The 12,188-nt window shown below is 44.2% G+C and overlaps 2 protein-coding genes across 2 annotated transcripts in view; one reads left to right on the top strand and one right to left on the bottom strand.

Annotated features, from left to right (window-relative positions):
- Positions 1–254: 254 nt before the first annotated feature.
- On the bottom strand, positions 255–1,046 carry LOC122112099 (basic salivary proline-rich protein 3-like). The gene has a single exon (XM_042684949.1). The coding sequence runs from the start codon at positions 1,044–1,046 to the stop codon at positions 255–257; it is 792 nt and encodes a 263-aa protein (XP_042540883.1).
- Positions 439–12,188, top strand: part of Lrrc8b (leucine rich repeat containing 8 VRAC subunit B) — a 55,369-nt gene continuing 43,619 nt past the window's right edge. Inside the window, exon 1 of the mRNA XM_042678368.1 lies at positions 439–459. The gene's annotated coding sequence lies outside the window, so the exon portion shown is untranslated. The remainder of the gene's footprint in view (positions 460–12,188) is intronic.

Here is a 12,188-nt window from a genome sequence, read left to right as displayed (position 1 = left end):
GCTGCTGGTCAGGAAAGGCCCGCCCCACAAGTGCCGCCCCCGCCCACACGGCCAAGCCACAGCCAATCATAGCACCGGACACGTCCCGCCCACCAGGTTCATCCCCGCCCCCACGACCCAGGCCACGCCCTCGTTACCCATGCCCCACCTCGTTCCACTCCCCCGGCCCCGCCCCAGCCTCTCCGCCTCCAGCCGCGAACTTAAGTCAGCGGTTCGCGCCGCCGCGCGCCCATTGGCCGGCGGAACGCGCCGCGTCACAATGGAGCCGGTGGGCGGTGGGGAGTCGGGCAGATCTGGGGCTTCCCGCTGAGCCGCCGCTGGTGGCCGCCGGGAAAGTGCCGAGGCCGGTGCGGGGCGGTTGCGGGGCCGGTGCGGGCGCGGGGCCGGCGCGCCCCCGGCGCACGCTGCACGCTGCCGGCGGCGTGGGAGTCCCGTGAGTCCCGGGCTGGAGTCGCCCAGGTAGGTCGGTGCGTGACGCCCCGGCGCGCGGGGGAGGAGCCGAGCCGACCGCGCGGGTGGCGGAGAGCGACCCTGGCGCGGGGGCGCAGCAGGTGGGGCGGGCAGCAGGTGCGGTTACCTGTCCACGCCTCACCTGCGCGCGTGACTGTGGGCCGGTAACCCGGCCAGAGCCGAGAGGCGGCTTCGCGGCCGCCTGGACTCCGCGAGAGACGGCGCCGGACCCCGGAGGACCTTCCCCGGCTGCCGGGGTCCTCGGGAGGCGAGGAGTGGGCGATCGCGCCGGGCGGCCCCCTCTGTCCCTTCCCCGCAGCGCCGAAGTCTCTTCCTCCTGCTGGGGTCTCGCCCCCGGTGAGGGCGCTGCCTGGAGGAGGTCCACGGTTTGCTGGACCCCTGCCCTGCCTGCTGCCCGGTGGCAAACATTCGTGCTGTTGGCTCCCCCTTATCCGCCTGCAGTTTGGTGGTGATGTGAGGGAGACGGGTCGGTCGTGCCCATGGACGGAGAGGCTCAGAGTTTCCTTCTCTTGGGCTGCTGAACTGGGTGCAGAGAGGTCAGAAGGAAGGAAGAAGCTCAGCATTGGCTCCCTCATCTGCGTCCTCAACTGACTTCCCAAAGTCCATAGGTCCCTGCCAGTCTGATGGCATTCCTGGTGATTAGAAAGACTACTTCAGCACCTCCCTACTCCCCCCCCCCCCCCCTTCAAGACAAACCTGAATCTAAAAATTTAAATATGTAGACTTGACTGTAGCCACCTTGTCTAAAAACTAAAAATAATAAAACTTCACTGTGAAAAGATACCCATGTGAAAGTTGTAAATACGTAGCCAATTTAAATAGACAATTGGTTTAGTGTATTTTAAGGAGAAATTGGGGGCTAGGGGTGTAACTCAGTGATAGTGTACGGTTTAGCACAGCCATGGCCTTAGTTCTCCAGCACCAAAAGTAAGATTACTATTACTATTAATAACAGAATGGGACATACGTACACTAGACTGGTGTGTTCTAAATCTTAAGTGTAGAATCAAGTGTGGGGGAAAAAAATCAAACTAAGCTATAGTTAACAATGTCAGTACCTTCATGTGCACAGTTTATATATACATCCTGAGAAACAAAAAAAATGCCCTGAGCTGTGGCTGCCAAGGTGACTTTCCTTTGCCCCTAGTTTTCCCTTCAGCAGCTCCACTCTTGAAGGCAATATGAAAAGACAGTAATCCCCCAGGCGATGGGGCCTGTGTGATTTAAGACTTTAAGCCCTAACGTGTCTGATGCTTGTCTGAGCCATGGAGTACTCTTGCTTGGTTCAGGAGTGACATGAGCCAAGCTGCCATTGTGTTATTGAGTGAGTCATGTCATCTTCTTGTGCTTAGTTGCCAGAAAAATCTTAATCTACATGTGAAAATTAAGTTTACTGTTCTTTAAACAGCTTGGGGTTTTTCTTCAACTTGAAGGTTTAGAAACCTATGAAACACCCAATGTGAACATATTTATATTCTGAGAGATTTCTTTTGGTTAGTTCAGATTTCCTTTGAGCCTCTTTCCACTCCTGTAAGCATTCCTCATGGCTGCATTAATGTTCAGAATCCTCAGAATGAAAAGACCAACATTAGTTAAAAGGGACCTGAACAAAAAAACTGAAATGGTTATCATATAAAGTTATTTTGGATTAATCTCTGTAGTTATTTACTTACAGTGACCTGGGCTTTGTCATTTTGATTTGTTTTCCAAAGATGAAGGGAGAAAATATTTTAAAACTTTGTGAGCAGCTAGTTTTGTTTTGTTTTTTGTTTTTGTTTTTTTGCAGAGCTGAGGACTGAACTCAAAGCCTAGCATGTGGTAGGCAAGAGCTCTTCTACTGAGCTAAGTCCTCAACTCTAAGCCGAAGTTTTGACTTGAAAATAAATACTTAAAATTTCTTTTCTCAAGTCTTTAAAAAAATCTGAGTATTATTATATTCAATTGTTTTTATTATCCATACAAAACCCAATGACTGATTTTCATTTAAGTCTCTCAAATTGAATATCCAATTTGTTTTCTCCTTCCCAGCATCCTCTGCTCGCCACTGATGTTATGAAAAATGAATGTGTTCTGATTGAGGCATGTTAGTCCACACTTGGTGGAAAGGCATTCATGGCTTCTGTGTAACGCATCTCCCACTGCTTTTCCCACTCTGAGTACAGTACGTACCAGCAAACAACTTAGGTCTGTGACCACCCAAAAGATAGTTGGACCCCAGTTACGGTGTAGCATTTATTTAGTCTATTGTAAAGTACTTGCTAATTTGTGTCTTTTCTGTCTACTTATTTTTTGCCTTTTACTTCTATTGCTTACTCTGATTTTATTTTCCCTTCTATATTTTCTAAACTTGCCTTTATTATGCCTTAGAGTTCTCTGATGTGCAAAATAATGCCCTGTTCAGGCAGACATAATAGCCTGTTTTTCTTTTTTTTGGGTCATCAAAATTGATCCCAAATTAGGCCTAAATTCTCTCTCCTAAATTCTTTGCTGCTGTTTGTTTAGAAATTGAAGAAAGGGTCATAATAAACTCTGTTCTGTAACTTCCTTTCATTTAGGATTCTACTAAATTCCAACACAATTTAAATAATATGTATTCCTTCCCTACTATTGTAAACCAGTAAAGGAAATAAATGAGTTGGCAGGGCTTCAACCTTGACTTTTCTTTTTGCTTGTCTCTTTGACCTTTCTACTGTCTTTGATATGGGTCACATGATTCCCTTAGTCCCTGTCCAGGCTGTGTATTTGAACTTCATCTTCTGCTTCTTTGAATTCAGGGTACTTTGTAATTGTTTCTTCTTGCCTGTTTCCTCCCTTGGCCATTTCCACAATGCTTTCAAGGCCCACCCTTCAACTAAAAGCATCTTTCACAGAAGGTTCCCGTAACCAGTTGTACATTTTTTCTGTTTCTAGCTTCATGCAGGTGGCTGGGATTTTCCTTTGCTCCTTGATGGATACTGAATGCTTTAATGTTCAGTAGCATATTTCTTTGGATTCTTAGGTGTGTAGGGTTGAGAACATTTTCAAGCTTTCCTTTCTCGTCATATTCTCTCCCCCCCCCCCCCCCCAAAATCCTTTCAAATTACAAGTAAATTCTTTGGCCTTTTATATAAGAACACGAACTTTGCATACTGATGAGCTTGTATTTGAACTCTGTCAGCACTTTGGATAAACTCCTGGATTAGTTAAGATTAGCTACCAGTTAACCAGGCACAGTGGCTCACACCTTTTAATCCTAGCTACTTTCGAAGCAGCCCTTTGGGGAGGGTCAAGGTTCAAGGCCAGCTTTGAGCAAAAAGTCCAAGAGACCCTCCTGCCCCATCTTAACCATTGAAAAGCTGCATGTGGTAGCATATACCATTCCAGCTATGTAGGAATAAGGAAATCATGGGCATAAATTTGAGACCCTACTTGAAAAACAATCAAGAAAGGAAAAAAAAGGTCCAGGAACTTGAGAAGTGGTAGAACACCTGCCTGGAAAGCACAAGACCCTGTATTCAAACCTCCAGACCTAAAACAAAACCAACCAGTCACAGACACGGCAGAAAACAAAGGCTTAATCAATATGGTGGTTTCTTTCACAATGAAGAAAAAAAAATAGTAGCAACCCAGAGATGATAAATGGTTCATTCTACAGACTGTTTCCACCCACTAGATCTACCGTACCAAAGATGAGGCCTCTACCTCATGGTCCAAAATGAAATTCCAGCTATGGCATCCAAGTTGCCAGTGGCAGAAAGAAAAGAAAGAAGAGGAAGAAAAAAGCGCCCAGGCTCTTAGGCAATTCTGTAGAAGCTGTCAGACACCTATTACATCTCAGTGCCCTTCAGAATTTAGTGCCTGATCACCTACTGGAATAGAATCTGGAGAATATCCTATAGCCATTTAGTCCCATTCCTGGCTAAAAAGTATGGATAGGAAATAAAGGAAGGGAATGCATTTAGGGTTATCACAATTATTCTAAACCTCTTTCTTTCCTGACTAGTATTGTCTAAAGGGGTTTTTAGGATACAGGAACTACCACAAGTTAAGGCAGGTTCCAAAGTATTTGGTGTGAAACAACTCAGTAAATGCTTTTATATTCCCCTTCCTTACCTTTTATTCCCTGCTGTCATGTTTGCATTCAGATTCTGTTATCATATTTGGGCATTTGCCCCAGCTGGTAGAACTAGACTTCTGGTTTGTTCCTTGCCATGGGAAGAGACAGGATTCAGCACATCATCACGCAATGTCAGCATTTATTTCTTCCATGGAAAACAGCATAGATTAAACACAGAGCTTGAGATGTCAAATCCACCTGGATAGGAAACTCAGATCTGCTCTCTTTGTACAGTGTAGCCACTCTCTGTTTCCTTATCTGTGAGCTCGGGTAGTGAGCAGAAATGGGGACAAAGTGAAAAAAATGTATCTGAGGTGCATAATACTGTGTCTGATAGAGGAAGTGGTTGCTTTTCCCTTTTAATTTGGCCTAACCTGAGTAAACCTTTCCTAGGATGAACTCTTACTCTATTTTGTTTGGTGTGTGTGGTGGTGGTGGTGGTGGGTAGGGGGTTCTGGGCTGCTGTTGCTTAGCTTTTTCTGCTCAAAGCTAGCACTGTACCACTTGAGCCACAGTTCCATTTCTGGCTCTTTTGTTATTAATTGGAGATAAGAGTCTCTCAGACTTTCCTGCTCTGATTTTTTATTTTTATTTTTTGGTTGTGGGGCCTGAACTCTGGGTCTGGGCATTGTCCCTCAGCTCTTCAGCTTAAGGCTAGCTCTCTACTACTTGAACCACAGTGCCACTTCCAGCTTTTTCTGCTCTGGTGGTTTTGAACCTCCATCCTCAGATCTCAGCTTCCTGAGTAGGCAGGATTGTAGGAGTGAGCTACCAGAGGCAGGATTGTAGGAGTGAGCTACCAGTGTCCAGTATTACTCTATTTTTTTTTTTTTTTTGGGTCCGGTCATGGGCCTGAACTCTGGTCCTGGGTGCTGTCCCTCAGCTCTTCAGCTCAAGGCTAGTGTTCTACCACTTGAGCCACAGCGCCACTTCTGGCTTTTTTTCTTTTTGCTTATGTGGTGCTGTGGAATCAAACCCAAGGCCTCATGCATGTAAGGCAAGCGCTCTACCACTGAGCCACCTTCCCAGCCCATACTCTATTTTTCAAAATGCTTTAAAATTGGTCATCTTTGGGCATATCCAAATGAATGTTTTTAACTTAATAAAACATTTTAGTATTGTCCCCAAATCAGTTTATAACCCAAACAATAGCAAAATCATCCCTGTATGTTTTCATTGACACAAGCCTTCACCATGCTCAGCCTTGATTTGAATGATCTTTGGCGATCATTTTCAGAACCTAAACATTACCACCGTTGAGTATTTCTTAGTGCATTTTAGCAGCTATTAAGTATCTTCTGTGTGCCAGGCACAAAGCCACATGCTCAGGATGCAGTGGTGAGCATCTTTGCCCTTGTGGAGGTGGTACCTTATTGAAAGAGACAGGTGAATCAATCACTGCAAATGAATGAACATTGCCACTGAAACAGAGGAGCTGTGAGAGCAGGTATGTATGTGGTCAGTTGGTTGAGTGGTGACTTTTCTGTAGAACCTTATGGAGGAGTGTGGTTAAACATGAGCTCAGATATGAGCTGAGCCAACCCAGAGGAACTGCAGGAGCCTGCATGTATTACTCCAAAGGAGCCATTTCAAAATGTTTACAGCCATCTTTAAAGTAAATGTACGTAACACAGAGCATTAGTGTGAAAGGGACTATATAATTCAGGATTAAACCCTTTTAGAATTTATTTGTACTATTCTGGCAAACTTTAGGATCCTTTTCATGATACACGAAGCAGATGCATCTGAGCAAGGGAGCTATAAAGGTATTTTTAGAGATAGTTGAGGAGTGACCTGTATCACCCTTAGCAAGAAGAATGTGAAGCCAAGGGGAGAAAGTCTTTAAAAAAGGCTGTTTGCTAGCTGGTCACTGGTGGCTCACACCTGTAATTTGAGCTACTCAGGAGGCTGAGATCTGAGGATTATGGTTCAAAACCAGTCCAGGCAAAACAGTATACAAGATGCTTCCAGTTAACTACCAAAGTAGTCAAAATTATCTCCAGTGAGCCACAAAAAAGTCAGAAGTAGAAGTGTGGCTCAAGCTAAGAGACAGTGCCCAGGCTTTGAGTACAGTGCACAGGCCTCCCTGAGTCCAGCCCTACTGTAGGCACCTAAAAAAAAATTAAAGAAAAAAGGCTGTTTGTACAGTAGCCCATAGAAAAGGAGCACAGGGTGGGAGGCAGGGGCTGTGTGTTGCAGAGAGCTGGCTGGGTCCCAGTCCTAGGATGGCCTTTCTCAGACCAGTGGGCAGCTCCTGTGGCTGTTAGGCTTACACAGGCAGGTCCCTAGCTTCATAGGCGAATAAAAACTATTGGCAGAAATGCCTTGTGTCCTTTCCCTGTCCAGCTGAGCTGAACTGGGGAGTCCAGTGGGGAGAATGCTGCCTCTGTTATCCCTAGGACAGCCTTGGAGGATGCCCTTTCTCTTCTTTGCAGGCCAGTGGAGTGTGACCTGATTTGCCTGGGAGTGAGGAGGGGCGAGTCAGCCCCAGACTGCAGGTTCTGTGTTGATCCGACTGAATCATCTCAAGGTGAACTCTACATAAAGATTTTAAAAGTTCATCTCTCTGAGGCAAACCCCCCCCACAAAATGCATTTGTTCCTGGCCTCAGTGTTGAAATAGGCAGTCTTCAATGGAGCTATGACTTGTCTTCCAAAAGCATTTGTGACTCATCATGCAGTTTCTCAAGAGGTGGTGTTGATGGTCAGGTTTGCAGGTTACCCTAAAGGAATTTGTGATGTTCCAGTGATGCCCTAAGGCACTAGATATCTTTCACCTTTCCTCTCTAAGGAGTACCCTGTAACCCTAACTTCTTTTTCTGCATTTGTCCTGGTATTCAAAATTCCTCCATTGGATATGCTCACCCTTGACCTGGCTGGGCTTAGAGAAGGGCATTTTAACCTCCAGTCAGTACCTTGCATCAGATGTTATTCATATTGAGGGCTTCTGGGAGGCGATTGGCTCATAAGATTAGAGTCCTCACAAATAGGACCAAGAATCTATATTCCAAATCATGCCACGGCCCAAAGGATTTGGCTTACTCCTTCCATGGTCGTGTGAAGACACCTTGAGAAGTCACTGGCCATGATGAAAGGGCCTTTTTCAGCAGACACCAAATCGTTCCAGTGCTCAGGCTCCAGAATGTGAACAACATTTGTTATTCAACTACTAGTTGATGATATTTTAGTAAAGTATCCTGAACAGACCACAATGTACGCCTTTTTTTGTTTTGTTTTTTTTTTTGTTTTTGTTCCAGTCCTGGAGCTTGAAGTCAGGGCCTGAACGCTGAACTTCTTTGCCCAAAGCTAATGTCCTACCGCTTGAGCCACAGCTCTACTTCTTTTTTTTTGGTGATTAATTGGAGATAAGAGTCTCATGGACTTTTCTGCCTAGCCTGGCTTAGAATCTCGATCCTCAGATCTCAGCCTTCTGAGTAGTAGCTAGGATCACAGGTGTGAGCCACTGGTGCCTGGCCAATTTTTATTTCTGTAGATTAACCCTACTCCTCCAAGTAGAGGCTGGTGGGGTGGCTTTTTCCTATCTCTTGGCCAGTAGCACAACATAAATAAATTCCGAGTATTCAAATCCCCTGGCAAATAATTAGCCAGCAAGAAGTCAGACTGATGGCAAAAAACAAAACAAAAATAAAAAAAGAGCAAAGAAATAGCCATCTTGAAGTAGGAATTTTTTCTTTCTTACAGCTGAAGCTGTTTCACCTCATGGTTTTAAAGAAGAGAGACAAATATTGCCTCAGAGGTGTCTGGATTGCAGAAGGCAGAGGGCTGGAGATGGGAACAGCTTTGTCTGTTTCTACAGAATGGGGACTCCCTTAGATGGGAAACAAGTCATCCCTACCCAGTAATGTCCTCTGGGGATATTTTATATAGCAGCTTTGAAGATAAACTTGTCACTGCCAGAAAAATATTCACCATGGCACCTTATCTTTCCAACCATACTTCCTTAACGGATGCCTTCACTGTTATTACTACATAATAACCAAAAATGTTTAGTAGTCAACCATCCACACAGTGAAATTAGCACATAGTGTGTCCCAAAATAGCTAGTTAGGAGTTTCAGTTTACATCATCCATATTTTGTAGCAAAATACATTTAGCTTTAATTGCAGGAAGACTAGTAAGTCTATCTCCTGTAAACAAACACTACTATTTACTGCAATTTTTGGGGCTACTTCCTGTGTTGCTTTCAGAAAGCCAAAGGAAAAAGTAACCTTTTCAGAGACTGCTGCCTGTTAACACACTATTTGCTTGATAGAAGAAACTCTAGGCTCAGTGAAAGGTGAAAGGCCTTTCTCTGCCTGTCCATCCTTGCTTTGGAATTTCTAGCATACTTTTTCATCTGTGTACTTTGTTACTATGGCGATAGGTACCATAGAAATAGAGAACAAAGCATATGTAATAAGCATCTCCAACAACGTTCCTAGGATCTAGGTTTTTCAGGTACTTGTTAATGGGATAACTGTATCAGCCTAAGTAGGAGGAACCTGGAGTTAGGGACAGATTTGGCTCCTGTTTTTCCCATTGTTCTGCCCTTTACTGGTCTTGAGTCATGAAGGTTAAAGAAAGACTAGTAGGGGCCTGTGAAGTGGATGCAGTACCATAGCAACAGTGCCCTGCAAAGGGCAAACTTCTGCTAATGCATATTGATTACATGGGAGGGGCCTTTGGGAAAATTTTGCTCCTTGCCAGTAACTAGCCCCATTGCTTCATTTTGTGTGTTTTTTTTGCAGGGGGGGAAGGAGGAGGAGGGTGTGGGCAGTGCAGCAGGGGGTGTTGATGGTTCTGGGGCTTGAACTCAGGGCCTGGGCGCTGTCCCTGAGCTTTTTTGCTCAAGGCTAACTACCACTTGAGCCACAGCTTCACTTCTGGCATTTTTGGTGCTTAATAATCAGAGTTCAGCCTCCTGAGTTGCTAGGATTACAGTCACAAGCCACCAGTGCCCAGCTCTCATTTTAATCTTTTAATAAAGAAAGAAGATATACTGGCTTAGAATTTCTCCTTTTCAAGGGACTTAGCTTGTATTAGATTTCCTTTTAATTTAATAAAACAATCCTGACTACTAATAGCTTACAATATTTGTTCGTAGACATAGATTTTTTAAAAAGTTCCTAGACATAGATTTTTTAAAAAGTAAGTCTTCAGTTCATAAACGTTTATTTTGTGTTTTTGAATTATAATGCAATATTGTAAAATGATATTGTAAAAATTAGTGATTCTTATAAGACCCATGAGCTGACACATTATGCATGCATGGCCATTCTTTGAGACAGTACATCTCATGTATCACGTTCCTAGACAGCTCTGAGCTACCCAAAGATGAAAGAAGATACTCTTAATTTCTCAGTTCTGTTTTCTAGACAATTGCTTATTTTTGGGTATAGAGGGCAGGTACAATTCAAAATTATGTAACAGTATTTTAGACTATAAAGTATTGATCTATAAATCAAATTCTTAGAACTAAAGTGATTGATCTCCCTGCCTGTTGGTTATAGCATGAGGGCCCAAACTTTCTTCCGGCTCTAAAGTCTTGTAGTTCTCTTCCATGTCCAAGACAGCCTTTCCTTCCTCACATGAAGAAAGACTGGTAGTTGGATGTCCATGCAGACTCTTGTCACTGTCAGTCTGAAGGTGAGCTGGGGGTCCAGCTCCCCAAGAACAGCCCAGGAGTACCAGGATATTTTGAAGCAGAAGATAATGTCAGATTTGTTTAGAGACTTAACACTGGTAGATGGATGGGGAAGATATGATGGAGGACATATGAAGGAAAGACTGATAGGGCAGTGAGACAGAGCCAAGGAGACAAATAGGAAAGAAATTTTTTTTTTTTTTTGAGGTCCAGTCGTGGGGCTTGAACTCTGGGCCTGGGTGCTGTCCCTCAGCTCTTCAGCTCAAGGCTAGCGCTCTACCACTTGAGCCACAGCGCTACTTCCGGCTTTTTTTTCTTTTTGCTTATGTGGTGCTGAGGAATCGAACCCAGGGCCTCTGGCATGCAAGGCAAGCGCTCTACCACTGAGCCATCTTCCCAGCCCCAGGAAAGAAATTTGAGAAAGATGTCACAGGATTTAATGTTTCACTTTTATTAGCAGGATCATAGGGTAATTGCTTAAGTCAAACTATACTTGTTGAAGTTTTAACTGTATCTTCTAATTTTTAACCATTTTTCAGAAAGGGAATGGATTAAGTTCTCCTCTAAATTCTCAAATCTCAGGTTACCAGTGAATATATTTTATGTTATCACTACTTAAATATCTTAGCTTTGCTAGGTACCAGTGGCTCACACTTGTAATTCTAGTTACTCAGAAGGCTGGTAATCCTAGTTACTCAGAAGGCTGAGATTTGAGGATTGCAGTTCAGAGCCAGCCTGGGCAGGAAAGTCCATGAGACTCTTATCTCCAATTAACCACCAAAAAGCCAAAAGTGGAGCTGTGGCTCAAGTGGTAGAATGCTGCCTTGAGCAAAAAAAGCTCAGGGACATCACCCAGGCCCCAAGTTTAAGCCCCAGGACTGGCACACACACACAAAAGTCGTAGTTTAAAAATGTGTATGCCTTTTGCCTGGGTGTGGGATGTGATTTGGGAGGACAGCAGTGAATCTGTGGGAAGAATAGAATCCTTTTGCATAGGCCAGGTGTGCTGAAACCAGGTAATCCCAGCATGCAGGCAGCTCATTGTCCTCCAGGAGGCTAGAGCACTGTGGGCCTGCGGGGTAGTTTCCACAGTCTGGGGAGAACAGAGGTTGCATTTGTGAGGGGTTTCATCTTTCTTGGACTGCTATTCTCTGAAACCTCCTGGGCTGTTTTGGTAGTTTCCATTGCGTTTGATACGATCATTAAGTGAAGGTAGAAAGTAGGCCAGGTAGAAGTAATTTCTGTTTCATTAGTGAAGAAGCTGGCTTTCTGATAGGTTGTGCAACTTGGCTAAAGTTAAGGCAGGTGATGGTAGGTGGGATAAGAGTTCAGTCGCTGAGGGTGCCTGATACCTTTACCCTGCGTGGCTGAAGTTACACACTTGCACATGTTCATTTGATCAGAAAGGATTGACAGCAATAAGAATGAAATTTCATTGGTAATTTTTTTAGCAGCCATTCTCTTGATATTAACAAACATATCATTTAAATTAGTGATGTGAATTTTTGTCATGTGATATATGGATTTTTATCTTCAAAAAGGTTGAAATTCCAGGAGCATTAGAAACTGGAACATAAACCCAAAGTCATTCTTCTGCACCAGATATGCTGAGTTCGACAAATACCTTCTGACCCTGAACACATATATATCTTGCTTTTGTGACTTTCTGGTTGTTTTATAATTTCTTGAATCTGTATGCACTTTGAGGAGAAGGCCCAGAGACAGGAGTGTCATCTGCTAGGACATCTTTTGAACTCTGATGTGATTGTCACTGTGGTCCACGCCTGCTTACTCTGAAGTTCCTATAAGACTCAGGTTGCAGGTTGATTCCTCTGTCTGCCCTTCTTCATGTGGTACACTGAAGACCTGGAAGAATCAAGTAGCATTTATTGAGCCCTGGTCTCTACCACCAGACTAAGCCCCATGAGGCAGGAGTGGCAACTGTCTGGCAATGTCATTGGTAGTATTTACCATTGTT

Source organism: Dipodomys spectabilis, unplaced genomic scaffold (assembly GCF_019054845.1).
Source record: "Dipodomys spectabilis isolate Male_0828 unplaced genomic scaffold, ASM1905484v1 ptg000002l, whole genome shotgun sequence".
Classification (NCBI taxonomy): Eukaryota; Metazoa; Chordata; class Mammalia; order Rodentia; family Heteromyidae; genus Dipodomys; species Dipodomys spectabilis.
This window is presented reverse-complemented; position numbering and strand designations above follow the sequence as displayed.

Bases quoted from the DNA above. Each gene is read 5' to 3' on its own strand.
- LOC122112099 (XM_042684949.1), bottom strand. From the start codon at position 1,046: ATGAGGGAGCCAATGCTGAGCTTCTTCCTTCCTTCTGACCTCTCTGCA.